The 25,637-nt window shown below is 42.4% G+C and overlaps 1 protein-coding gene across 2 annotated transcripts in view; it reads right to left on the bottom strand.

Annotated features, from left to right (window-relative positions):
• Nucleotides 1–206: 206 nt before the first annotated feature.
• The window catches only part of LOC111953439 (collagen alpha-1(XVIII) chain), an 83,974-nt gene continuing 58,543 nt past the window's right edge, over nt 207–25,637 (bottom strand). For both annotated transcript variants that reach the window (XM_023972696.2, XM_023972697.2), the window contains exons 14-41: nt 25,218–25,271; nt 25,040–25,075; nt 24,538–24,663; nt 24,169–24,228; nt 24,007–24,042; nt 18,384–18,425; nt 16,944–17,006; nt 16,479–16,514; nt 16,266–16,349; nt 15,850–15,915; nt 15,131–15,193; nt 14,496–14,585; nt 14,361–14,396; nt 13,896–13,949; nt 13,619–13,675; nt 9,483–9,542; nt 7,171–7,198; nt 6,198–6,275; nt 6,009–6,034; nt 5,712–5,810; nt 5,100–5,244; nt 4,924–4,988; nt 4,520–4,642; nt 4,366–4,413; nt 4,136–4,165; nt 2,974–3,177; nt 2,389–2,504; nt 207–1,346 (exon numbers count right to left, since the gene is read on the bottom strand). In XM_023972696.2, the coding sequence (XP_023828464.1) occupies nt 1,145–1,346; nt 2,389–2,504; nt 2,974–3,177; nt 4,136–4,165; nt 4,366–4,413; nt 4,520–4,642; nt 4,924–4,988; nt 5,100–5,244; nt 5,712–5,810; nt 6,009–6,034; nt 6,198–6,275; nt 7,171–7,198; nt 9,483–9,542; nt 13,619–13,675; nt 13,896–13,949; nt 14,361–14,396; nt 14,496–14,585; nt 15,131–15,193; nt 15,850–15,915; nt 16,266–16,349; nt 16,479–16,514; nt 16,944–17,006; nt 18,384–18,425; nt 24,007–24,042; nt 24,169–24,228; nt 24,538–24,663; nt 25,040–25,075; nt 25,218–25,271 (2,127 nt within the window). In that variant the 3' untranslated portion in view covers nt 207–1,144. The remainder of the gene's footprint in view (nt 1,347–2,388; nt 2,505–2,973; nt 3,178–4,135; nt 4,166–4,365; nt 4,414–4,519; nt 4,643–4,923; nt 4,989–5,099; nt 5,245–5,711; nt 5,811–6,008; nt 6,035–6,197; nt 6,276–7,170; nt 7,199–9,482; nt 9,543–13,618; nt 13,676–13,895; nt 13,950–14,360; nt 14,397–14,495; nt 14,586–15,130; nt 15,194–15,849; nt 15,916–16,265; nt 16,350–16,478; nt 16,515–16,943; nt 17,007–18,383; nt 18,426–24,006; nt 24,043–24,168; nt 24,229–24,537; nt 24,664–25,039; nt 25,076–25,217; nt 25,272–25,637) is intronic.

Raw genomic sequence — 25,637 nt, 5'->3', positions numbered from 1 at the left:
ATTCGCAGCAGGTGGCCGTCCTATCGCCTCTGACCACAGAATATTGGTGGTAATATTCTGTTAATGTTCAATCGCCACCATCTGTCGTACCGGGCACGGCCAACTTGCGTGTTGGTCTGTCTTGTCTTTGAACCACAGTACATGGGTGGCAGCCAGCGTCAATGTAACTGGACCAGGCTTTCAAAACAAATGACATCAGACTCATATTATTAAGAAAAAGAAAACATTTTTATTCAATAAGCACCAATTATTGTATAAAACATACTCTCACATACTGATCAAATCTCTGTTGTATAAAAATTCCATATGAGTTTTTTTTGTGTTGAATTTCTATATGATGGGTGGAATTTATGTTAAATCTAACTAGGTACCTATCAAATCAAAATTCTAGCGCAGTAAAAGGAATGCTGTACAAAAAACGACCAATTTCAGAAGAGGCAAAAAACTGAAACAGTCACTTTGACAAACAATCTATAAATTACATACTTAACCTTAATCATTTGATTCATTCATGTTATGTGCGGTCAAGGTATAAATAAAACATTGAATTTAAATTAAACACTGAGAGAAATTGTTGCTCAAATGAGAAATGTGTATAAAATGTATAAAAAAAACTGAAAGACAATCTTCATGGATATGAAGTGACAAAAGTATAAAACAAATCTAATACAGTGCATCAAAATTTCTTTGGTGGTAATACTGGTTGTTCCCTTGTTGGAATATGGACATTATGTTGTGTGAAATATGGTATTGGCCCTGGTCTAATGGAGTAAACATCTCTTATAGAATGACCTAATAGGACAACCTGTAAACACGACCAATCACTGGAAGATAAAAGGTGACATTTTGACTAGGAGAAATATCTGTAGTGAGAAAGAATCTTGAAAGTTGACAGTTGTGATTTGGAAGTTGGTTTAAAAAAAACTGTGCAAAGCCACGATTTGGAGCTGGTCTGACAGACAGTATCTGCTCTTTAGCACCATCCCAGTCAATCAACCAACCAATCAGAGGATGGGAGAGGAATAAGTTGATGACGATGATGACATGTTCATAAAGCAATGTTCATGTATTTACACCTTTCCAGAGTGTTAAGATGACAGTGGGTGGATTGGGGGATGGAGGACATGAGAGAGTTAAAGGTCTATTAAACATGCTCTATGGTCTCGATGCAGAGAATAATTAACTCGTTGGAGCAGCTGCTTGTTTGCTGTCCTATAAGGGAGCCCGAGGACAAACTGGACGACTGGCCCACGATGGAAATGTCGTTGACCCGCCACGACTCGCAGGACCGGTCTACCGCCATGTTGCCAAACGTATTGGAGCCGTGCCAGATGCTCTTCTTAGGCCTGTTGGGAGCGATAGACAAATATAATGGGAGAGTGTATGGATACAGCATATACACAGGGACATGCACACCAGAGGAGGCTGGTGGGAGGAGCTATAGGAGGACAGGATCATTGTAATGGCTGGAATGGAATATATTGGAACAGTCAAACATGTTGTTTGTGTTTGGCCATTTATTTAGTTCCAGCCATTACAATGCGCCCGTCCTCCTATTATGTACAAACATAAAGTACACGCGAACACACACACACACACACACACACACACACACACACACACACACACACACACACACACACACACACACACACACTAAAAAGTCATACAGCATACATAACAGATGTTCACGAAAACACCAACTAAAAGTTTCATTTACCTTCTATTTAAATAATCCTCCCAGAATAAAGGCACAAAAAAAACGAATGGGAGTTGAACTAATGTAGCCCCAAACTGAGCAGAGATACCCACAGATGTGACCTCAACCTAACAGATGACATCAACAAACCTATTTCTCTGCTCTGTCCCTGCTATATCCATTCATACATGCTCTCAAATAGACTTCGCCACAAAGTCAGAAATTGTCTGTTTGAAAAACATCTATAAACAGTCACTTTGGAGCCACAGTTGCCAGCCTCCAGTCTCTGGTTGGTTGGGGCTGCTAAATTTAACATGGCTGTGTATAAATAGGAGCAAAATAGAGCGAGGGTGGACATAGCTGGCTCGCATTGGCCCGGGCTGAAAAACACAACGCTACAACCCCCGATGTCTGGATTGCGGTCGGGCTATCCTGCATTTAAAACTTCATTTTGTGGAAACAGCCATGTCTGTCCCCTCCCTTCTTCATGCCTCGCTCTCCCAAACCCACTTGTCTTTTGGTGAAGCTGCTTGGGTCGGGTGGAATTGTGGAGAACATGACGGGTGGATGAGGATGTCTACCTAGCCTTCACTCTTTAGAGATTGATATAGGATGAGCGTGGATGAGCGTGTCCACATAGCCACAGGGCCCTGTGTCTGAGGAACTGGACAGCTGTCTGTTTCACTGACCAGAAGGGGTCTGCCAATACGTCCCGTCCATCGAAGGAGTAGATTGGGATGTTTGGCGGGAATTTGCCTCCACCCCCAGTGAAGATAGACTTGTAGTTACTGAACAAAATGTCGCCCTGTGGATACAGAAAGGAGTAATTGAGTTGACTCTGACACTTTATTTTTTAAAGGACCAACGCAGACCTTTTTATCTCAATATGAAATCATTTCTGATTTAAAAAAATTAACAAAATAATTTCTTAACAAAGAGCAATTTCTCAAGCAAGAATTTTGCTAGGACTGTCTGGGAGTGAATGGGGAGGAGAAAACTGAAAACTAGCTGTTATTGGCAGAGAGGTTAGGAACTCTCTTTCTTATCGGTCTATTAACTAATTTACCGCCTGGTGATATCACCAGACAGGCCAAAACTACATCCCACAAAAACAGGCTGAAATGTCAGGCAATCTTTGCAAACAGCTCTTACACTAAAACGGTATTATCATAATTTTCACAATTTCACAGTATTATTCCAAACTCATAGTTTGACTGCACTGGGCCTTTAACACTGATCTTAGATGAACCTATGGGAAACAGAAGTTGGCTTACCCTGAGGTTGGTAACGGGGTAGCTCTCCCTGAACTTCTGGGGGACCAGGTCTTTATTAACGGCCCGGGGTTTTGGGGAGGATAGGAAGGCCCGGTAATAAGCGGACAAGCCCATGGCCTTGGCCTGTTCATAACACATCTTGTCTGCTATGTAGACCCCACCAAAGTTCCCTGTGTGGGGCTGGTTCAGAGCCACCAGTTTGAGCTGAGGATGAGACAGTGGAATAGTGGTCATTCATTAGTCATTAGTATGTATTCTAAACCACCACCTCATTCAGGGTGGTCCTTCGAGCCGGATACTACTCCAGGTGGTCAAGGTATCCAACAAAACTGACAAGTGCATATACACAAACAGACACACACACACAGACACACACACACACACACACCACTATTCTCATCTCTTTTTGGTCATGGTTTCCCAAACTCAGTCCTTGCCCCCCTCCCCTCCCCAGTGCATCTTTTGTTTTTTGCCCTAGCACTACACAGCTGATTCAAATAATCAAAGCTCGATGATGAGTTGGTTATTTGAATCAGCTGTGTAGTGCTAGGGCAAAAAAATGTGCACCCAGGGGGGGTAGGGCTGAGTTCGGGAAACCCTGTCTTAGGTGATGGTCTTGGCAGTGCTGTTGAAATGGGAATGTAGCAGTGTGGCATGGTACAGTCTTCTTTTGTGAAATGTGGATCTAAATCTCAAAAACCAAACCTGGCCTGCCTCGGGCTGTCCTTCAATGACAGCACACAGACAGTCATTTAGTCTAAAAGTGGAATACTCCAAACCACGGCAAAATCTAATTTTGTCTCCAGCTCATTTTGCGGCCAGACTTGAGCCAAACCAATGACTTGCTTTCAAGAACGAATAACAAAGATTCAATTTCAGACTTATTCTCCCTTTACTAGATACAAACTAGAAAGCAGGCAGTTATAAGAAAGTATTTTAATTGACTGTTTCTTTGCTCCAGTGCAAAGTTTCATAAGAAAAAGTGGTGAAACAAAAGTTCAAGTAAATATTTGAGTAAGAAAGGATATTCAATAGAAGTGTAAATAAAGACAGGTTTATGTTTTTAAAAACCTTTAATTGTTCCCCTATGAAATAACAAGAGCAAACTTTTCACATTTACAAACGCTTAGTCAGTCTTGTCTGAATTTGTCAACAAACTCACCCCATATTTTCTGCCGCTGCCTGGCTGAGCCTAAGGGGGCAAAAGTTTATTACTAACTAGATCCTAAACATAAAAAGCAGCAATCACACAGCATATTCTGCTATAAGTATCCATTATATGGAGGTCTACAATGCACTTTCACATAATGCATTGATGTCAATGGGAGAATTGTGCAGAAAATTCATGCAGTTGAACATGTTCAATCCTCATCTCAACTCTACTGTTCTTACCTCGTCATTTAGAAGGAGATTAATTGGGAGGGGGATCAAGTCACCAAGCTGTAGAGACAGAGATACAGATAAACACCAAACACATCAGTTACTTTCACGGCTCACAGAGACACTATAGAGACATGGAAGAGAGGGACCAGAGATGCTGCTGTACCAGGACTTCCTTCCATCCCTGTTTCACCCGGATGTAGAGTTTGCCTGTCCCCGTGGTGAAGCTTAGGGTCCCCTCGCTGCTGTCTTTCGTCTGTTGCATCATGACCTCACTGGAAGGAAACGTCTTCAAATAAAAGAAAAACATAGAGAGAAACACATTATTCGACTGGAACGAAGTATCGGAATATAGTAATTGTTGGGGAGGCCCTGGCCAGAGTGATTGAGGAAAGGACAGCAATATCTAGCATGTCAGGGGTTATTTGATGACGTGACGGAGCTGACGTGATAATGTAACAAGGATGACATTATGTAACAGAGTTGACATTTTGATGGTATGATGGGATGACATTGTGGCGTGATGGGGCGGATATGTGACAGCGTAACGGAGGGGACAGACTGACTGACCATGGCAGAGGTCCCAGGAGGTCCAGCCGGGCCAGTGGGGCCTGGTGGCCCATGGATGGTCACAGCTGGAATTAGAAAAATGAGAGACAAGCACAACGGTAAGAATTTCTTATATGATGCTAGTCACCATATTATACCATATAGAACATTTCACAAAGGGTGCCACAAAGTCTTACCTGAGCCAAACCGAGAGGGTTCTCCGGGGGGTCCGGGAGGACCTTGGAGGCCTTGAGGGCCAGGTCTCCCATACCCAGGAGTACCAGGAGACCCCGGAACACCTGGATAGCCACGGGGCCCCATAACAGTTTCTCCTTTGGGGCCCTGAAACAAACACAGTGCTTTAGTAGATATTCATCTCCAGTATCTTTACATTTAATGAATTAATGGATCATGGTGACTTATTGAACCCCATGATGCTGCGGTGTTATTTAAATGCAGCCAGTAGGGAAAAATCCCCTATTGTTGCATGCAGCACTTGAATTTGTAAGAATTGGCAAAACAATGTATTATTTTGCACACAACTTGGATTTCCTTTCAAGTCAATTCTGCCTTTTGCCAACGTGGCCAAGTTCAAAATCCTCATTACTCACACAACCCAAAAGCCTATCTAGCACACCATCAAGAGGCCATAGACTACAATAACGCCCTCAAATGAAGTTGACACTGATTATGTACCATCTCATGTGTCTATGTTGTATCGTGATCTTCTCAGTAATTGTAATTGGTCAAAGCTGTGGTGGGTAAGTGGGGCTTTGGAAGCATATGGTCTCAATGGAAATGGGACTCACCACCAGTCCCGATCTCCCAGGCATACCAGGTGAGCCCGGTAACCCGGCCTCCCCCTTTTCTCCCTTGTCCCCCCTGAAGCCGTGGTCCCCTTTATTCCCCTGTGGATAGACAGACACACAGACTGTGAGAGCTCCAGAAGTAAACACGCAAACACACACACCACACACACACACACACGAACACACACCACACACACCACCAACACACACACACACACACACACACACACACACACACACCACACACACACACACACACACACACACACACTCAGCAGAAACAAATATTCAACTTACCGTAGTTCCTTTGGGAAGCATTGTAACTGCAGGAAAAACACATCATCCATTGTTTATTAAAGATAATGCATGAATAACACCTGTGTCCTTATGACAGATTATAACATGTATTCTTTATATTAACAGTAAAGCAAAATCACACTGTAGGTGAACAGTAATACATCAATCACTCTATCTATCGTGACTCACGTGGTGGGGCAGGCATCCCAGGGAAGCCCCTCTCCCCCCTGTCCCCTTTGGTCCCAGTTGGAAGACAGTTAGCCCCCCCTACAGGTCACATAGGGAATAACAGGTGAGCATTTGGCATTCATATCAGAGAATGCAGCACAACAAAGTAATTGCAAATGGTTTCATCAAAAGAACACGACTGCCTGCAAAAAGATTAACGCAGCCATACTTATCTCCTGAGTGCAAGCAGACAAAACAGAAAGTTAGTCTGTCTCTATAAAATCACACTATATCAATACTTTTTCTTTGCAGTCACTAAATAATGATCAAAATTGGAAGTACTATCCAAAGGTGCAGAATGATCGGAAATTACTCTTCTTTTGTGCATATTTCCTCAAATCAAATATTATTACTGATACATATTATTAATTTTTTAATTAAGCACATTGTGTGCAGGATTCATTCATCAGTATCATCACAATCCAATTCAATGTATTCAAAACAAAGGCTGGTTCCATTGGTACACAGAAACACTATCCACAATAGAAATAATGAAAGGTGAATACAATGGAGGAACACAACTGATATGAATGTATAGCCTCAATCCACACCAAAGCTCTATAAAGGAAGGTCACAATGTCGAAGATGAGTACTTAGGAGTAACCCAACTTCATTCTCTGCATCTCTGCATGTCCTCGATATTGTAAAAAAGTCTATATATTGCACATGGTATGACACTGATGGGGCGATTTATACTTTTTTGCAGTATTATTTACTGATTACCGGAAACAGCGAACACAACTGCATTCATTTCTCTTCTGATGAAAACAATGTGTTACATTCTGTGAACAGAACACTTTAACAGTGCATTTCGTATTCACTGATGTCGTTTCTATTTCAAGTTGAGAAAAACTGTAACAAATAAATACATGTCATTTATTTATTTATGATGTTCGGAAATGTTATGCCGTATCCAGAAAGTCCTTCAACTCACCATTTGTTGAGCTCTTAGAACCATTTATCTGAAAAAGGGAAACAAACATGTTCAAAGACACGAGACATATTGGATTTTTCTAAGCAGGAACAAGAACAATGCTTGTGAAAGGAACATGCATCTCAGACGCAAACAAAAACATTGTACATGATGACAAGATGAATCCAAGACAGCTATTATACTGTATCTAGAGTATATCATTTTTCATATTATAAATGACGTTGAGTTCACAGTGGACGAGTTAATCTTTCTGTAACAAAATGGAGGGTTAGAAGGATGAACAAAAAACCCATCTAAAACATGCCAGTGACCACCGTCACCCTGGATGAAAGATGCTTTTTCAAGATGGCCCCCATGAAAGACAGGAGATGCTAATCACACTTGGCTCATCTCACTTCTGAAAGACCTTACATAGTAGGTACATTCATTTGGTTAGGTTGTATTTTAGAACACTATTAACCTGGTATTTACTACAAAATTACACGGTTATACAATCTGAATGGAATTCTTGGAAATTACTACACGTCTCACCAAATACCAGGCAAATACATACTGCAATATAAACAATTGCTTCTGTTTTGACACTAGTGCATCTTCTAAAAATCTAAATATCATAATTTTCATGGAATGTTCAATCTTGGGGACCATCCTGCATTTTGTTAGTCTTCTTCATGAAACACCAACCTATGGAAGAGCAAACCCACACCACATGACCACCATGTCCATATGACATGCAGCATGCTGGGAGAGATTCTCTATTCACACCTGGAATAGGTTAGGGACCATGGATGCAACATGCACATTCCCCTTTTATGATGGAGAAGTTAGAAAAGATACTACACAGATTGAACAAGTGACTGTGAGACAGAGAGAGAGAGAGAGACACACAGAGAGAGAGAGAGAGAGTGAGAGAGAGATACAAAGTGTTTGTGTGTGTGTGTGTGTGTTTTTGTGTGTGTGTCTGTAAGTGAGAGAGAGAGAGAGAGACTGATTATGTGAATGAGTGGTTGAGAGAGAGAGAGAGAAAGCGAAAGAGAGAGTGAGAGCGATACACAAAGGTGTTATGTGTGTGTTTTTGTGTGGTTGTGTCTGTAAGTGAGAGAGAGAAAGAGAGCGAGAGAAGAGACGACTGATTGGTTGTGAGAGAGTAGAGAGAGAGAGGAGAGAGAGAGAGAGAGAGAGAGAGAGAAAGAGAGAGAGAGAGAGAGAGAGAGGAGAGAGAGAGAGGAGAGAGTGATACAAAGTGTTTGTGTGTGTGTGTTTTTTTGTGCGTGTGGTGTCTGTGAATGAGAGAGAGAGAGCGAGAGAGAGAGAGAGAGACTGATTGGGTGTGAATGAGTTGGATTGAGAGAGAGAGAGAGAAGGGAGAAGAGAGAGGAGAGAGAAAGAGAGAGAGCCGAGAGAGCATGTAGAGAGAGAGAGAGAGGAAGAGAGGAGAGAGAGAGAGTTAAGAGAGAGGAGAGAGAAGAGGAGAGAGAGAGAGAGAGAGAAGGAGAGAGAGAGGAGAGAGGGAAGAGAGAGAAGAGAGAGAGAGAGTAGAAGAGAGAGAGAGAGAGAGAGAGAGAGAGAAGAGAGAGAGAGACGAGAGGAGAGGAGAGAGAGAGAGAGAGAGAGAGAGAGAGAGGATGAGTAGAGTGAGGTGAGTAGGAGAGAGACGAGAGAGAAGAGAGACGAGAGACGGAGAGGAGAGAGAGAGAGAAAGAGAGCTGGAGAGAGAGCGCTACAAAGTGTTGTGTGTGTGTTTTTTGTGTGGTGTGTCTATGAGCGAGTGAGGGAGACTGGATTGTGTGAATGGGTGGTTTGAGAGAGAGAGAGAGAGAGTGCGAGAGCGCTACACAGTGTTTGTGGTGTGTGTGTGTCTGTGAGCGAGCGAGCGAGCGACGCGAGAGGGAGAGAGAGAGAAGAGAGAGAGAGAGAGAGAGAGAGGAGAGAGAGAGAGAGAGAGCGACGAGAGAGCGGAGAGAGAGACTGATTGGTGGTGTGAATGAGTGGTTGAGAGAGGAGAGAGAGAGGAGCGGAGAGATAGAGAGAGAGAGAGAATGAGTAATGGAAGAAATGAGTCAGAAAGAAAAGGTATATCCCACAGAGCCAGACAGACAGGCCTGAGCTCAGCCTGCCACCGCTGTACTGTCAGTCACTTACGGGCCTTCTTTTGCAGTGTGGTCTGGGAGGGATGGGAAAAACTGTCTTCAAAAAACGTAGGGGAAGAAGGGGCAGTGAGCACAGGAGAGCTACAATACCTGACGATGACATGGACAAACCGTGGATATAGGAAGGGAGTGAGGGGGGGCGGGTGGGGGGGTCATACTTACTCCTTTGGGGCAGTTGAACATTCCGGGACGTCCTGGGGGTCCGGGAGGGCCAGGGGGCCCCTGAGAACAGAGAGAGAACAAGAAAGAGAGACAGAGAGGAAGAGGAAGAGGAAAATTAGAGTTGAATGGACAACATACAGTTTCAGAAGTCCAATTCACATCCATCCACCTTGGAGTGATCAAGGTACTTCTGAATCACTCACCCACAAACCTTCATAGTGAAACAACCCTTGATTTGCACACATGTACTTCAGATATGACCACAAGGGCTCTGCCCTTTTGCCCTCCTATGAGAAAAGTGCCCTTTCAGATTGGTATATTTTTTAAACTAATTTGAATCTTACTTTTAGTCTCTTTTCTCAAAATACAATATGAATTGTGATTCTCACGATTCTCAAGATTCTATTTGTACTGCAATTTTGTTTGCGATTTGATGTTCCAAACATATTGCTCACTATATGTCTGCTGCAGAGAGACGAGAGAGCATGAGAAAACATGTTTTGATCAGTCAGGGAAGTAAAAGTGCTGAGAACATGTTGGCTCACTATTTAAAAAGAAGATGGAGAACAAGCTATAGGAGTTTTGGCGCAGGTACAGCCGATTAGCGCTAGCTAACGCTACCCACAGTAGCAAAAATATATATATTTACACTATATATACAAAAGTATGTGGACACCCCTTCACATTAGTGGATTCGGGCTATTTCAGCCACACCCGTTGCTGACAAGTGTATAAAATCGAGTACACAGCCATACAATCTCCATAGACAAACATTGGCAGTAGAATGGCCCGTATTGAAGAGAGCAGTGACTTTCAACGTGGCAGTCAAAAGATGCTACCATTCCAACAAGTCAGTTTGTCAAATTTCTGCCCTGCTAGAGCTGCCCCGGTCAACTGTAAGTGCTGTTATTGTGAAGTGGAAATGTCTAGGAGCAACAACGGCTCAGCCGTGAAGTGGTAGGCCACACAAGCTCACAGAATGGGACCGCCAAATGCTGAAGTGTGTAAAAATCGTCTGTCCTCGGTTGCGACACTCACTACAGAGTTCTGCCTCTCTGTAAGCAACGTCACCACAAGAACTGTTCGACGGGAGCTTAATGAAATTGGTTTCAATGGCCAAGCAACCGCACAAGTCTAAAATCACCATGCGTAATGCCAAGCATTGGCTAGAGTTGTGTAAAGCTCGCCCCCATTGGACCCTGGAGCAGTGGAAACGCGTTCTCTGGAGTAATTAATCACACTTCACCATCTGACAGTCCGACGGACGAATCTGGGTTTGGCAGATGCCTGGGTTTGGCAGATGCCTAAAATTTGGTGGAGGAGGAATAATGCTATGGGGCTGTTTTTCATGGTTCGGGCTAGGCCCCAGTGAAGGGAAATCTTAACGCTACAGCATACAATGATGATTCTGTGCTTCTAACTTTGTGGCAACAGTTTGGGGAAGGCCCTTTATCAATATGACAATGCCCCCGTGCACAAAGTGAGGTCCATACAGAAATGGTTTTTCAAGATCGGTGTGGAATAACTTGACAGGCCTACACAGAGCCCTGACCTCAACCCCATCAAACACCTTCGGGATGAATTGGAAAGCCAGGCCTAATCGCCCAACATCAGTGCCCGACCTAAATAATGCTCTTGTGGCTCAATGGAAGCAAGTCCCTGCAGCAATGTTCCAACATCTAGTCAAAAGCCTTTGCAGAAGAATGGAGGCTGTTATAGCAGCAAAGGGGGAACCAACTCCATATTAATGCCCATGATATTGGAATGAGATGGTCAACGAGCACGTGTCCACATACTTTTTTCCCCGATGCTTCGATTTTTACAAATTGTTACTTGAGGTAAAATATCGATATAATATAGTCCAAAAATTATTTTGCTATATGTATTTGTATAAATGTTTTCCCCCCATCACTAGTTAAGAGTAGTTACATTGTTACAACAGCATAGCTAACAATTAGCTAGCTACTGTAACAAGTTAGCTGATTTACATTCACTATGATCAGCTGACAACGGATATATTTGTGCTCTCTGTGAACAGTAGGCTAGGCTGTTTTTGCACAAAAAAGGGCCTATGCCAGAAATATATATGTTGAAATTTGGCTACATGAACAATAGAGAGAGATGGGTAAATGGGGTAAATGTAAAAAATGGGGTAATGTAAAAAAATCTACAGTACCAGACAAAAGTTTGGACACACCTACTCATTGAAGGGTTTTTCTTTATTTGTACTATTATCTACATTGTAGAATAATAGTGAAGACATCAAAACTATGAAATAACACATGTGGAATCATGTAGTAACCAAAAAAGTGTTTGGTTTTAGTAGCCACCCTTTCACCGATGACAGCTTTGCACACTCTTGGCACTCTCTCAACCAGCTTCATGAGGTAGTCACCTGGAATGCATTTCAATTAACAGGTGTGCCTTGTTAAAAGTTAATTTGTGGAATTTATTTCCTTAATGCGTTTGAGCCAATCAGTTGTGTTGTGAGGTAGGTGTGGTATACAGAAGATAGCCCTATTTGGTAAAAGACCAAGTCCATATTATGGCAAGAACAGCTCAAATAGGCAAAGAGAAACAACAGTCCATCATTACTTTAAGACATGAAGGTCAAAAACCATCAAGCGCTATGATGAAACTGGCTCTCATAAGGACCGCCACAGGAAAGGAAGACCCAGAGTTATCGCTGCTTCAGAGGATAAGTTCATTAGAGTTACCAGCCTCAGATTGCAGCCCAAATAAATGCTTCACAGAGTTCAAGTAACAGACACATCTCAACATCAACTGTTCAGAGGAGACTGCGTGAATCAGGCCTTCATGGTCGAATTGCTGCAAAGAAACCACTACTAAAGGACACCAATAATAAGAAGAGACTTGCTTGGGCCAATAAACACGAGCAATGGACATTTGACCAGTGGAAATCTGTCCTTTGGGCTGATGAGTCCAAATTTGAGATTTTTGGTTCCAACGCAGAGACCCAGAGTAGGTGAAAGGATGATCTCCGCATGTGTGGTTCCCACCGTGAAGAATGGAGGTGTGATGGTGTGGGGGTGCTTTGCTGGTGACACTGTCAGTGATTTATTTAGAATTCAAGGCACACTTAAACAGCATGGCTACCACAGCATTCTGCAGCGATACGCCATCCCATCTGGTTTGCGCTTAGTGGCACTATCATTTGTTTTTCAACAAGACAATGACCCCAAAAACAACTCCAGGCTGTGTAAGGGCTATTTGACCAAGGAGAGCGATGGAGTGCTGCATCAGATGACCTGGCCTCCACAATCACCCGACCTCAACCCAATTGAGATGGTTTGGGATGAGTTGGACTGCAGAGTGAAGGAAAAGTAGCCAACAAGTGCTCAGCATATGTGGGAACTCCTTCAAGACTGTTGGAAAAACATTCCTCATGAAGCTGGTTGAGAGAATGCCAAGAGTGTGCAAAGCTGTCATCAAGGCACAGGGTGGCTACTTTGAAGAATCTAAATTATAAAACATAATTAGATTTTTTTTAACACTATTTTGGTTACTACAATGTAGAAAATAGTAAAAATAAAGAAAAACCATTGAATGAGTAGGTGTGTCCAAACTTTTGACTGGTCTGTATATACTGTAAGGTCTGGTTAAGATTGTTCAGCCAGTTAAACCAACAGTAAAAGTGTCTAAGACACCACAGCACATGGACAGACCTGAAAAACAAACACACTGTTGCTTCATCGCACACAGAGGATGGGCCAGGGACTTCTGACACATGTTGAGGAAAGATGTCTTGTTTGTTAAAAGTCAACAAAAGCTATTTTATTTACGGGGTGCTTTCAAGTGCCCGTCGATAAATAAGCCGGTTGTTTTCATCGTATGTTGGGGTTGTCTGGGCACGGGACTGTCTGTTAAACAACTATTCCCAATGCCAACGTGTCGACTGGCATCTTTACCAGCTGTGTGGTGAGTCGGTGTCAGGCGGTCAACCATGTGGTTCATGGGCCGTGTGTGGTCTAGGTCTAATATTTGGTGGTGGCTGGAATGGAAAGAGGTTCTGGCTAGGGGGCGCCACCTTCAGATGGCAATAGTGCAGTGGTTCTCAAACCTTTGTGACTGACCCATCTAAAGATGGAGGAAAGAAGGGAGAGGGTTCAACTCACCGACACAACCACAGCGTCTCCTCTGTCTCCTTTATGCCCACTAATTCCAGGACGACCCTGTAGCGAGAGACACACCACATCACCAACGGTCAAATGCATTGGAGTGATATGATCATACTCTGTAGTGCTGTTTATTTGTGTAACCCAATGTCGTGCCCTTGGGTTTGAAAAACACACTATATGTGAATCATCTTTTGTTTTTACTGCTGTTGTTATCATGTGTAGCCTACGATGTTAAAGGAATGGCTCAAATCAAAATGTGAGGTACTGTACTTACTGGACGACCAGGATAGCCATATTCTCCTTTGGGTCCTTCTGGCCCAATGGGACCCTGTAAAAAACAACAACAAAGCAACCTTTGAAGGACCAGAACTGTTTCTCTTTTGTATTTCTCGCGTCAGCAGGTGCACTGCGGATGAGGATACATCACAGGTCCGTAGTACGCCTGAAAATATGCATTGGCTGGATAGGGGGCCCAGAAGCAGGCCTGTATGTGCGTATGGACTTGGCCTGATAAAAATGTTCCAAAACACTTTGAATGAAAGCAGCTGCGGCACCACAAAGAAGGAGGAGGGGGGGTTAGTTACTACAAAGGGATTACTCCAAACTCAGTGTAGGGAACAACACCCCCCCCATACACACACACACACACACACAGAGCTGTATTGGCAACATAACACACACGAGAGTCAGTTGTTTATTATAGGTCCGTTATCAAACTGAGAAACCAATAAAGTCTTACTATCACGCCAGCTGGTCCAGGTACACCATAATCGCCCTGCGAAGGAGTCAGGAAACAAAGTTAGTGTCTGACACAACTAGAGCCCAGGCAGCCAATGTGAACTTTGACCCAGGAAGTAGTGTGTGTAAGACTTACCTTGATCCCTTTGGGCCCCTGTGGCCCTGTGAGTCCAGACATCATAGACCCATCAGCGGCAACCATGACCCCTGGCTCACCCTTCTCGCCCTGCAAACACACACACAGACACACAGACACACACAATAAGATGGTATGAATACTGTCCATACACTTGCAGTCAGATTACAAACATGCATACACACACACGCACGCACACACATACACACACACACACACACACACACATGAACCCAGGGGTAATGTGCAGCACATGCATGTTGAGGCACCTTGAGCACTTCTCAGAGAAAGGATAACATTAGATAATAATCTCATTCATGTTGTTCCATGGGCCTAGACTGAATCAGTTATATATTGTCTATGGCTGCACAGTCTGGAACACATTAGCAGGCTTTTACACATCAATAGTGTGCAGCAACCGGGGTCGTAGCTTTAATCATGAGTACTTGGTGTTTAGTTTCACACACTTTTAATTGATTGGAATCCTTTGAGCCTGTATATTAGATGTTCATTCAATCCTGTTTGGAAAAGGCTCCTATAGCAAAAGGTTATGCTATAGTAAACCCAGCTATAGTTAACCTCTAGTGGAGTTCTTAAACCCAAAACAAAGACAGATAACACAAACACACACATACCTTTAGGCCTGGAGGCCCCATGATACCTGTCATCCCCAAGTCCCCCTTTGGACCCCGTGGCCCCTGGGAATAATCATAGTCAGTGAATAGATCATGTATTAATAATTTAAATAAATAACTACATTAATAATGAATTAAAACAGAGTCACTGAAACAGACAGCTGCAGTGTCTCTATCAGTATGTACCTGTCCGATTGCACTGTATAAAGTTTGCACTGCCAAGTTCATGCCAGAAGTGTGGGCCGCATATTGTATATTTTGCAATAGAGAAAAGACAGACATAGTACCATGGTACTGTAACCTACCAGCAGATACTCTGAGCAGCAAGAGAGAAAATCTGATTTGTGTGACTATTTGTCAGTTATTCACCCATACAAAAAAACAACAGTCTGTTTCAAGGAATTATCTAACACTTATGTACCAAGAAATGGAACAAACTAAACTACACACTGTAGAATTAACCTCCTTATCAATCACAGATAAATACTTCAACATGCATCTCTCATAACCTGGACCTAATTGTCCGTGGGATACACAAAACACTTTGTGTCACTGTTGAAGGAGACACACACACACACACACACACACACACACACACACACACACACACACACACACACACACACACACACACACACACACACACACACACACACACACACACACACACACACACACACACACACACACACACACACAACAAGCCTAAGTCTACTCACTCTGGGCCCCTGAGATTCCAGCACTCCTGAGAAGTTAAACACACCCTCTGTATCGTTGACCAGGAGCTGAGGAGTACAGAGAGGAGAGGCAGTGACATCAATATCTACATCCACATTAAAACTGTCCCATCTGAGCTCATCAGTAGGAGTGATAACAATGTAATTTGTAACACTTGTAATTGTTCTAATAACAGCTAATTACTGTATAATATTAGCCAATAAAATGTGCCTCCCGAAACTGAGATTACTGGTCATTTTAAGGGATTAAGTCATACTATACTGCCATTAGTGTGGTGTTAAAATTACAGCTGAGTAACTCAATAAATCAGAAGTAAACTGGATAACTGTCCCCGTAAAGAAACACTCCTTAGCCCATAGGTCCTTCATGAGGATCTCTTCATGGTTGATCCACTTACATCCTGGAGGTTGATGACTGGTCCTGGAGGCCCGGGAGGTCCTGGAGGGCCGGGGAAACTGAGGCCATCCTGACCTCTCTCTCCCTACCACACAGAACATAGAACACAGTGTTAGAAGAACAGGGCCAGCTTGGTTGGCTCCAGAAGGCCAGTCGAAATCGATGATCTCATAACATATTGACATGAATGGAGTCAGCAGGAGTGATACTGTACCTTTGGTCCCATATCACCGCCGTCCCCCTTCGCTCCCTGCATGGAAGAAAGGGCAAATACTATAACGACAAAACATAACTGAGACCTGAGACCATTTTATGAGGAACCTATGACAACAAATGTAAAGGGTATAAAGACAGATTAGAATATTTTTATTTTTTTTCAATTTAAAGTTTTATTAAGTTTTCAAACAACCAACCAAACACATTCCACATTCACAGATGTGACAGACTTAAAAAAAAAATAATAATAATAATAATAAAAAAATTGTTATATATATATATACATACATACATATACATACATAGACACATACACACAAATAATAATTATGACAAAATTTAAAATGTAGAACTTGCAGCAGCACTATCAAGGTTTAGAATATTTTTAAATCAAAAGAAGTTCAAAAGAAAAGGCAAATAGAGGAGATTGAATAGGTCAGCAAAAGGCAGGTGAAGTACTGACCGTGTGCCCTGGCAGTCCGTCCAGCCCAGAGACCCCTGCTGCTCCCGAAGCACCAGGCTCCCCCTAGAGGAACAGAGATGAAATTGATGGATTATTTATTAGGATCACCATTAGCTATTGCTCATGTAGCAGATACTCTTCTTGGGGCCCACACAAAACATAAAATAACATTATTTAGAACATTAGTAGACAAAAACAGTATCAAATTAAAATAAGAGAGTTTTTAGATCTGTTTGAGATGCTAGTGAGTGACCAACCCACATAGAGCAGTCCAAAATTGAGGAACAAGTCCAACTAACTACCTCATCTGCGTACCTATGATAGTAGACCTCATCAATGAGTGATACTTCTGAAAACCTTTTTATCATAATGAGGAGATTGTATGTATAGAATTACTCTTTTATCATTTTCATTCGGTCATCAACGAGGTCCGGAAGGCCACACTGAAAATTGGTCAAAATTTGCAAAAAATAGTCCTCTGTTTGTTCATCATTTTGGGAATTTTCGATGCCCCCTGACTGTCTAGTGATTATTAGCGAGCTGGACAGTCAAGAAACTGTATGAATGTAGGTCCATTGTCATTTATACACAGTTTTGATTTCGCTTTAAGTATATTGAGTTTGTTTCCCCCCTCCTATTTACATTTTTTTTATAAAAGTATGTCCAAACTTTCGACTGGTACTGTATATGGTACTGTATATATCTACCAGTCAAAAGTGTGGACACACCTACTCATTCAAGGGTTTTTCTTTCTTTTTTTTTTCTTTTCTCCATCGTAGAATACTAGTGAATACATCAAAACTATGAAAAAACATATATGGAATCATGTAGTAACCCAAAAAGTGTTGAACAAATCAAAATATATTTTAGATTTTTCAAAGTAGCCACCCTTTGCCTTGATCACAGCTTTGCACACTCTTGGCATTCTCTCAACCAGCTTCATGAGGAATGCTTTTCCAACAGTCTTGAAGGAGTTCCCACATACTGCTGAGCACTTGTTGGCTGCTTTTCCTACACTCTGCGGTCCAACTCATCCCAAACCATCTCAATTGGGTTGAGGTCGGATGATTGTGGAGGCCAGGTCATCTGATGCAGCACTCCATCATCAAACCAGATGGGAAAATACAGTACTCAATCCCAAAAGAGTGGGAACGATTGGAATTACTGTAGTTAGTTTACAAACTTCGATTTTGGGGTGAACTTTCCCTTTAATGATATCTGAACTTTCACATTAATGCTAGCTGATGTCTCTATCAAGGTGGTGGTGCTGGTGCATGTGAGGTACGGTGCCTGAGGCCTGGACGACTGGCCCTGCCTGTGTACAGATGTGTCAGAGAGGAATTCATTGGAAATTAGCGGGCTAATAGAATGCACATGGTGGGGAAGGCTGCACTTCCTCTGAGAGGATGAATGGGAACCAGTTGAGTAGTGGGGACCCACCTTTACCGCTACACCAGGAAGCCCGTCCTGCCCGTCTTTGCCCTGTGAAGGAGAAATAAAATGGCCGTCAGTATGGGAACCTTTTACATGTATGTAGAACTACATCTTATAACACACAGAATATGTAGTGCCACTAGCACATACCAGATAGAAATGAACCCAAGAACATGCACACTCACGACAAATACCAACACAGTTCTAGTTTATGCAGGGCAGTGAAAACTTTATAGCCACATTCGCACCAGATGATTTCATTCTTAGAACCACTTGAAGCACATACACAAGTATTGCAAGATTTCAGTCCTATGATCTTATACACCTGTATACTGACTCTGTGATTCATATGATTGATACTTTAAGTGGTGTGCAGTAGGATGTTTTTTAAAAATGTAACTTTATTTAAAACTTCTTGTCAATATGGGGGCGCTGTTTCCACTTTGGGAAAAATCGTGCCCAAATTAAACTGCCTCGTACTCTATTCTAGATCGTACAATATGCATATTATTATTACTATTGGATAGAAAACACTCTCAAGTTTCTAAAACTGTTTGAATTATATCTGTGAGTAAAACAAAACTCATTTTGCAGCAAACTTCGACAGGAAATGAAAAATCTGAAAACGATGCTCTGTTCCAGGGCCTGCCTATTCAATTGCCTTATATTTATGGATTTGCATGCACTGCATACGCCTTCCACTAGATGTCAACAGGCAGTCGAAGGTGGAATGGGGTGTCTAGCTTGATCTGAGGTCGAACAAGAGCTCTTGGAATGACGTGTCCAGAATTTCCTTTCTCTACCTAGGCGCGGGAAGAACCTCCATATTGTCTTATGATAAGCGTTCGGTATACACGGCTAATATCTCCGGCTTTGTTTTTATTTGATACATATTAGAAAAACATCATAAAGTAGTTTTTTTCAACTGAGTTTCATCAGTTTATTCAACGTTTAATGGGACTTTTGGAGTTTTCCGTTCTCTGCGTCGAGAGAAATTGGGAACGTCATCAACATTGGCTAGCCTTGTGGAGCGAATTCGACAGGAGAGAAGGACATTCTAAAACCAAACAACGATTTATTCTGGACAAAGGACTCCTTGTACAAGATTCTGATGGAAGCTCAGCAAAAGTAAGAACAATTTATGATGTTATTTCGTATTTCTGTGGAAAATGTTATTTCTATTATCTGCCGTTTTTGGCGGGCGCTGTCTCGCTATAACGTAAGCTGTTTGTTATCGTAAAGTTATTTTTAAAAATCTAACACGGCGGTTGCATTAAGAACCAGTGTATCTTTCATTTGCTAACCAACATGTATTTTTTAGTAAAGTTTATGATGAGTTCTTTGGTCAGATTAGGTGAGTGTCCAAAATATCTCCTGACATTCTGGGGAATACATTTTCACAATGTATAACCACGGGTTGCAGCTCTAAATAGGCACATTTTCGAACAAAACATAAGTGTATTGTATAACCTGATGTTATAAGACTGTAATCTGATGAAGTTGTCCAAGGTTAGTGATTAATTTTATATATTTTGCTGGTTTTTGCGAACGCTACCTTTTGCTGCTAATAAATGCATTTGTGTGTTTGGCTATTGTGGTAAGCTAATATAATGCTATATTGTGTTTTCGCTGTAAAACACTTAAAAATCGGAAATATTGGCTGGATTCACAAGATGTTTATCTTTCATTTGCTGTACACCATGTATTTTTCATAAATGTTTTATGATGAGTATTTAGGTATTTCACGTTGCTCTCTGTAATTATTCTGGCTGCTTTGGTGATATTTTTGATGGTAGCTGCAATGTAAAACTACGATTTATACCTCAAATATGCACATTTTCGACAAAACATACATTTATTGTATACATGTTATAAGACTGTCATCTGATGAAGTTGTTTCTTGGTTAGTGACTAATTATATCTCTATTTGGTCGGTTTTGTGATAGCTACCTATGCGGTAGAAACATTTTGAAAATATGCGGTTGAGTCTTTTGCTATTGTGGTTAGCTAATAGAAATACATATTGTGTTTTCGCTGTAAAACATTTTAAAAATCGGAAATGATGGCTGGATTCACAAGATGTTTATCTTTCATTTGCTGTATTGGAATTGTGATTTCATGATATTTATATGCTATTATTTACTTGTGGCGCTATGCTAGGCTATGCTAGTCAGCTTTTACTGATGAGGATGCTCCCGGATCCGGGATGGGTGTTTTAACTAGGCAAGTCAGTTAAGAACAAATTCTTATGTACATTGATGGCCTACCAAAAGGCAAATGCCTCCTGCGGGACGAGGGCTGGGATTACAAATAAAATAAAATAGAAATATAGGACAAAACACACATAACGACAAGAGAGACAACACTACATAAAGAGAGACCTAAGACAACAACATAGCATGGCAGCAACACATGACAATACAGCATGGTAGCAACACTACATGACAACAACATGGTAGCAACACAACATGGCAGCAGCACAACATGGTACAAACATTATTGGGCACAGACAACAGCACAAAGGCAAGAAGGTAGAGACAACAATACATCACGCGAAGCAGCCACAACTGTCAGTAAGAGTGTCCATGATTGAGTCTTTGAATGAAGAGATGGCGATAAAACTGTTTGTTGCAGCTCGTTCTAGTCGCTAGCTGCAGCGAACTGAAAAGACGAGCAACCCAGGGATGTGTGTCCTTTGGGGACTTTTAACATAATGTGACTAGCAGAACGGGTGTTGTATATGGAGGATGAGGGCTGCAGTAGGTATCTCGGGATAGGGGGGAGTGAGGCTTAAGAGGGTTTTATAAATAAGCATCAACCAGTGGGTCTTGCGCCAGGTATACAGAGATGGCCAGTTAACAGAGGAGAATAGAGTGCAGTGATGTGTCCTATAAGGAGTATTGGTGGCAAATAAAATTCAATAAAAATCAAATGAAATGTATTTGTCACATGCACCGAATACAACAGGTGTAGACCTTACCGTGAAACGCTTACTTACAAGCCTTTAACCAACAATGCAGTTCAAGAAATAGAGTTAAGAAAAGATTAACTAAATAAACTAAAGTGAAATTTTTGTAAATTTTTTTTCTAAAAGTAACACAAGAAAATTACATAACAATAACGAGGCTATATACAGTACATGGGGTACCGGTACCGAGTCAATGTGCGGAGGTACAAGTTAGTCGAGGTCATTTGTAAAGTGACTATGCATAGATAGTAAACTGTGAGTAGCAGCAGCGTAAAAACAAAGGGGGGGGGGGGGTCAATGTAAATAGTCCCGATGGCCATTTGATTAATTGTTCAGCATGGCTTGGGGGTAGAAGCTTAAGGAGCCTTTTGGCCTAGACTTCGAGCTCCGGTACCGCTTGTCGTGCGGTAGCAGAGAGAACAGTTCTATGAAGTGGTTGACCAAGTCCTTTGACCATTTTTTTGGGCCTTCCTCTGACACCGTCTAGTATATAGGTCCTGGATGTCAGGAACTTGGCCCAATTGATGTACTGGGCCGTACGCACTACCATCTGTAGCGCTTGCGGTCAGATGCCGAGCAGTTGCCATTCCAGGCAATGATGCAACCGGTCAGGATGCTCTCGATGGTGCAGCTGTATAACCTTTTGAGGAATCTGGGCACCCATGCAAATCTTTTCAGTCTCTTGAGTGGAAAAGGTGTTGTCGTGCCCTCTTCACAACTGCCGATCTATAAATCTCCGTAATCTAGCATGAGTAGGATGGTCATCTGAATCAGGGTTAGTTTGGCAGCTGTGGTGAAAGAGGAGCGATTTACAATAGAGGAAACCAAGTCTAGATTTAACCTTAGCCTGCAGCTTTGATATGTGCTGAGAGAAAGGACAGTGTACCGTTTAGCCATACTCCCAAGTACTTGTATGAGGTGCTACTTCAAGCTCTAAAACCTTAAGAGGTATTAAACACATCGGTGGGGAGAGGGGCGTACTTCTACCAAACCACATGACCTTTGTTTTGGAGGTGTTCAGAACAAGGTTAAGGCAGAGGAATCTTGTTTGGACACTAAGAAGAGCTTTTTGTTGTAGAGCATTTAACACAAAATCCGGGAAGGGGCCAGCTGAGTATAAGACCATATCATCTGCATATAATGGATGAGAGAGCTTCCTACTGCCTGAGCTATGTTGTTGAAGTAAATTGAGAAGAGTCCTGGGGCCTAGGATTGAGCCTTGGGGTACTCCCTTGGTGACAGGCAGTGGTGGAGAACAGCAGATGTTCTGATTTTATACACTGCACTCTCTGAGAGAGGTTGTTAGCAAACCAGGTCAAAGACCACTCAGAGACACCAATAGTCCTTAGCCGGCCACAAAAATGGAATGGTCTACCCTATCAAAGCTTTGGCCAAGTCAATAAAAATAGCAGCGCAACATTGCTTAGAATCAAGGGCAATGGTGACATAATTTAGGACCTTTAAGGTTGCAGTGACACGTCCATAACCTGAGCGAAAACCAGATAGCATACAGAGAGAAATACTATAAGACATCAAGAAAGCCAGTCAGTTGATTATTGACAAGTTTTTCCAACACTTTTGATTAACAGGGCAAAATAGAAATTGGCCTATAACAGATAGGATCAGCTTAAATAAAGGACGCACCATGGCTGCTTTCCAAGCAATGGGAACCTCCCCAGAGAGGAGAGACAGGTTAAAAAGGTCTGACATGCCGGGCAATTCTAGGGGCAGAAACCTTAAAGAAGAAAGGGTCTAAACCATCTGACCCAGATGTTTTTTGGGGTCAAGTTTAAGGAGCTCCTTTAGCACCTCGGACTCAGTGACTGCCTGTAGGGAGAAACTTTGTAGCGGGGCAGGGGAAAAGGAGGGAGGAGCATCGGGGCTAGTCACATGAGAAGGGGTGGGAGATGTTGGACAGGGAAGGAGGCATGGCTGAGTCAAATAGGATTAAAGTGCTCAGCCATGTGCTCCTTGTCAGTAACAACCACATCATCAACATTAAGAGACATGGGCAGCTGTGAGGAGGAGGGTTTATTCTCCAGGTCTATAACCGTTTTCCAGAACTTCTTGGGGTTAGACCCACAGAGAGAGAACTGCTCCCTAAAGTAACTAACTTTGGACTTCCGGATAGCCTGAGTGCACTTATTTCTAATTTTCCTGAATGAGAGCCAGTCAGCCGGAGTATGCGTGTGCCGAGCCTTTTGCCAAATTGAATTCTTGAGGTGGAGTAACTCTGCCAGATCACGGTCGAACCAGGGGCTGAACCTGTTTTTAATTCTCATTTTCTTCATGGGGGCGTGTTTGTTAACAATACCACTGAAAATATAAAAAAAGAAGGTAATCTATCACAGTCAGTGGTGAAACAAGTGAGTCACACTTCACACCAAGGATCTAGTACACGTCAACATTTTAGCACATACACTACTGTGTGTCATACACGCAAACATCCAAGGGTTGTGAAAAGACTGCCGACTGCAAGTACACGTTGAATTTGATGTCAGGTTGAAGTGTGTTTTTGAAAGTAGCTGCCTCACATAGTTAGCTTTTAGCATAGTCAATTTGTTTCAAAGATGGGACATGATAACATATTAAAACATGCCTGATAGGTACATAGAGTAAGCTCACTGTGTCAGTGATATAAGACATGAGGGCATACAGTACCTTTGGTCCTGGAGGACCAGGTTTCCCAATAGGACCCTGTGGAAAGCACCAGGTAAAAATGATTGTTAGTTTTAATCATACACATTTTCATATGTATATCAGTCTTACAAACAAAATGGTGTCCCAGCAGCTCCATATAGAAACCACTCTTTGTGGTCTTACCTGAGGGCCTCTGGGCATCACTGCCCCAAAGCCACCGAGTGTCCCAGACCCTTCAATGTCCTGTAAACAACATACAGTCAATGACAACTGGTGTGTGGTGATGAGCCCCCTGGCACAAAATGGCTGCCGAGCATCACTAAGGTGGGTGCTACACATTGGTGATGTATAGAGTGAGTCGTTGTCCCCATCCCTCCCGACATACAATGTAAATCACTTTAAAGTGTATAATAATAATGCAATAATACATAACATTGTTATGAGAACAGTATTAGTTATCCTTCATTACTAAAGCTTGAAAATAATCTAACAGGTGTACAGTATGTTGTTGACCCTCTGACAGACAGGAGAGCTGAATGAGTGAAATCATACCTCCAGGTCCAAGCTGAAGCCCCTTCCTGGGGGTCCCGGTGGCCCAGGAGGGCCCCTCAGGCCTGGCTTCCCCTCTGGGCCCTCTGAGCCGGGCAGACCTGGGAACCCTGCAGCACTTGGCTCCCCCTGGGAGAGAAGCACAATGGTTCAGTCTAAAAAAACCTGAAGCAGCATACATTATTACAACGTCCATTTTTGCAGATGTGAAGGAACTGGACGGGTGTAAGTATTATGGAGGGGGATTCCACTACACCCACAGGAAGGTGGAGGCATCACAGTAGCTTAGGCCTATGTTATTCCTTTAGATCTGAAAACGCTGATGGGGGAGTGGCTAGGCATAGCAAAAATGTTTTATTTGGTTCTGGTTATTAGCAGTAATTATCACTTGATTCACATGTGGGGAACAAGTGTGTTTGGGTTTGAATAGTGGAGAAAGGTCGTTGTGGTTTTTATGGTCACTTCAAGCTTGGGGAGTGATGGAGCAGCGTGACTCTGACTTTACCTTTGGTCCAGGAGGTCCGCTCAGACCCGGCTCACCCTGTCAAAGAAAATCAATGTTTCAATCAATTTAAATCAATCAAATTGAAGCTCTTTTTACATCAGATGGAGACTGTCTTGAGATGATAGATTCTACGCAATCAGTACACAGGATATCAGAGGTCTATATCCATAGGTCGTACCTTCTCTCCTCTCTCGCCTGCTGGACCAGGGTCCCCATCATGTCCACCAACCCCCTGGGAGTTAGAACAATTACTTAGATTAGATGTGTTTCTCCGTAATGTAGTTCTGCCCAGTATGGGATCATTCCATTTGTCAGATTGTATTTAGCTGTGAAGTGTCTGATCTGACAGCACAGCAAGACACTATACTGTCTCTTTAGTCCACCGGCTAATTTAGAAATAATTAGTTCATTCATCTATTCAGAAGAGCCAGAACTCAATTCATAGTTTCAACGATCATAACTGACATGCGATAAATGTCCTGTAAGCGATCCATTCACACAGTTAGTAAAGCCTCCTACATTCTCAAGTCAAAAGGCAGTTTTGGGAGAGAATAATGGGAGAGACCATGTTTCATGAGATGCATCTAGCTGCAGTCAG

The sequence above is a fragment of the Salvelinus sp. IW2-2015 genome, linkage group LG27, assembly GCF_002910315.2.
Source record: "Salvelinus sp. IW2-2015 linkage group LG27, ASM291031v2, whole genome shotgun sequence".
NCBI lineage: Eukaryota > Metazoa > Chordata > Actinopteri > Salmoniformes > Salmonidae > Salvelinus > Salvelinus sp. IW2-2015.
The sequence above is the reverse complement of the archived record's forward strand: the minus strand, read 5'-3'. Positions and strand labels throughout refer to the sequence as shown.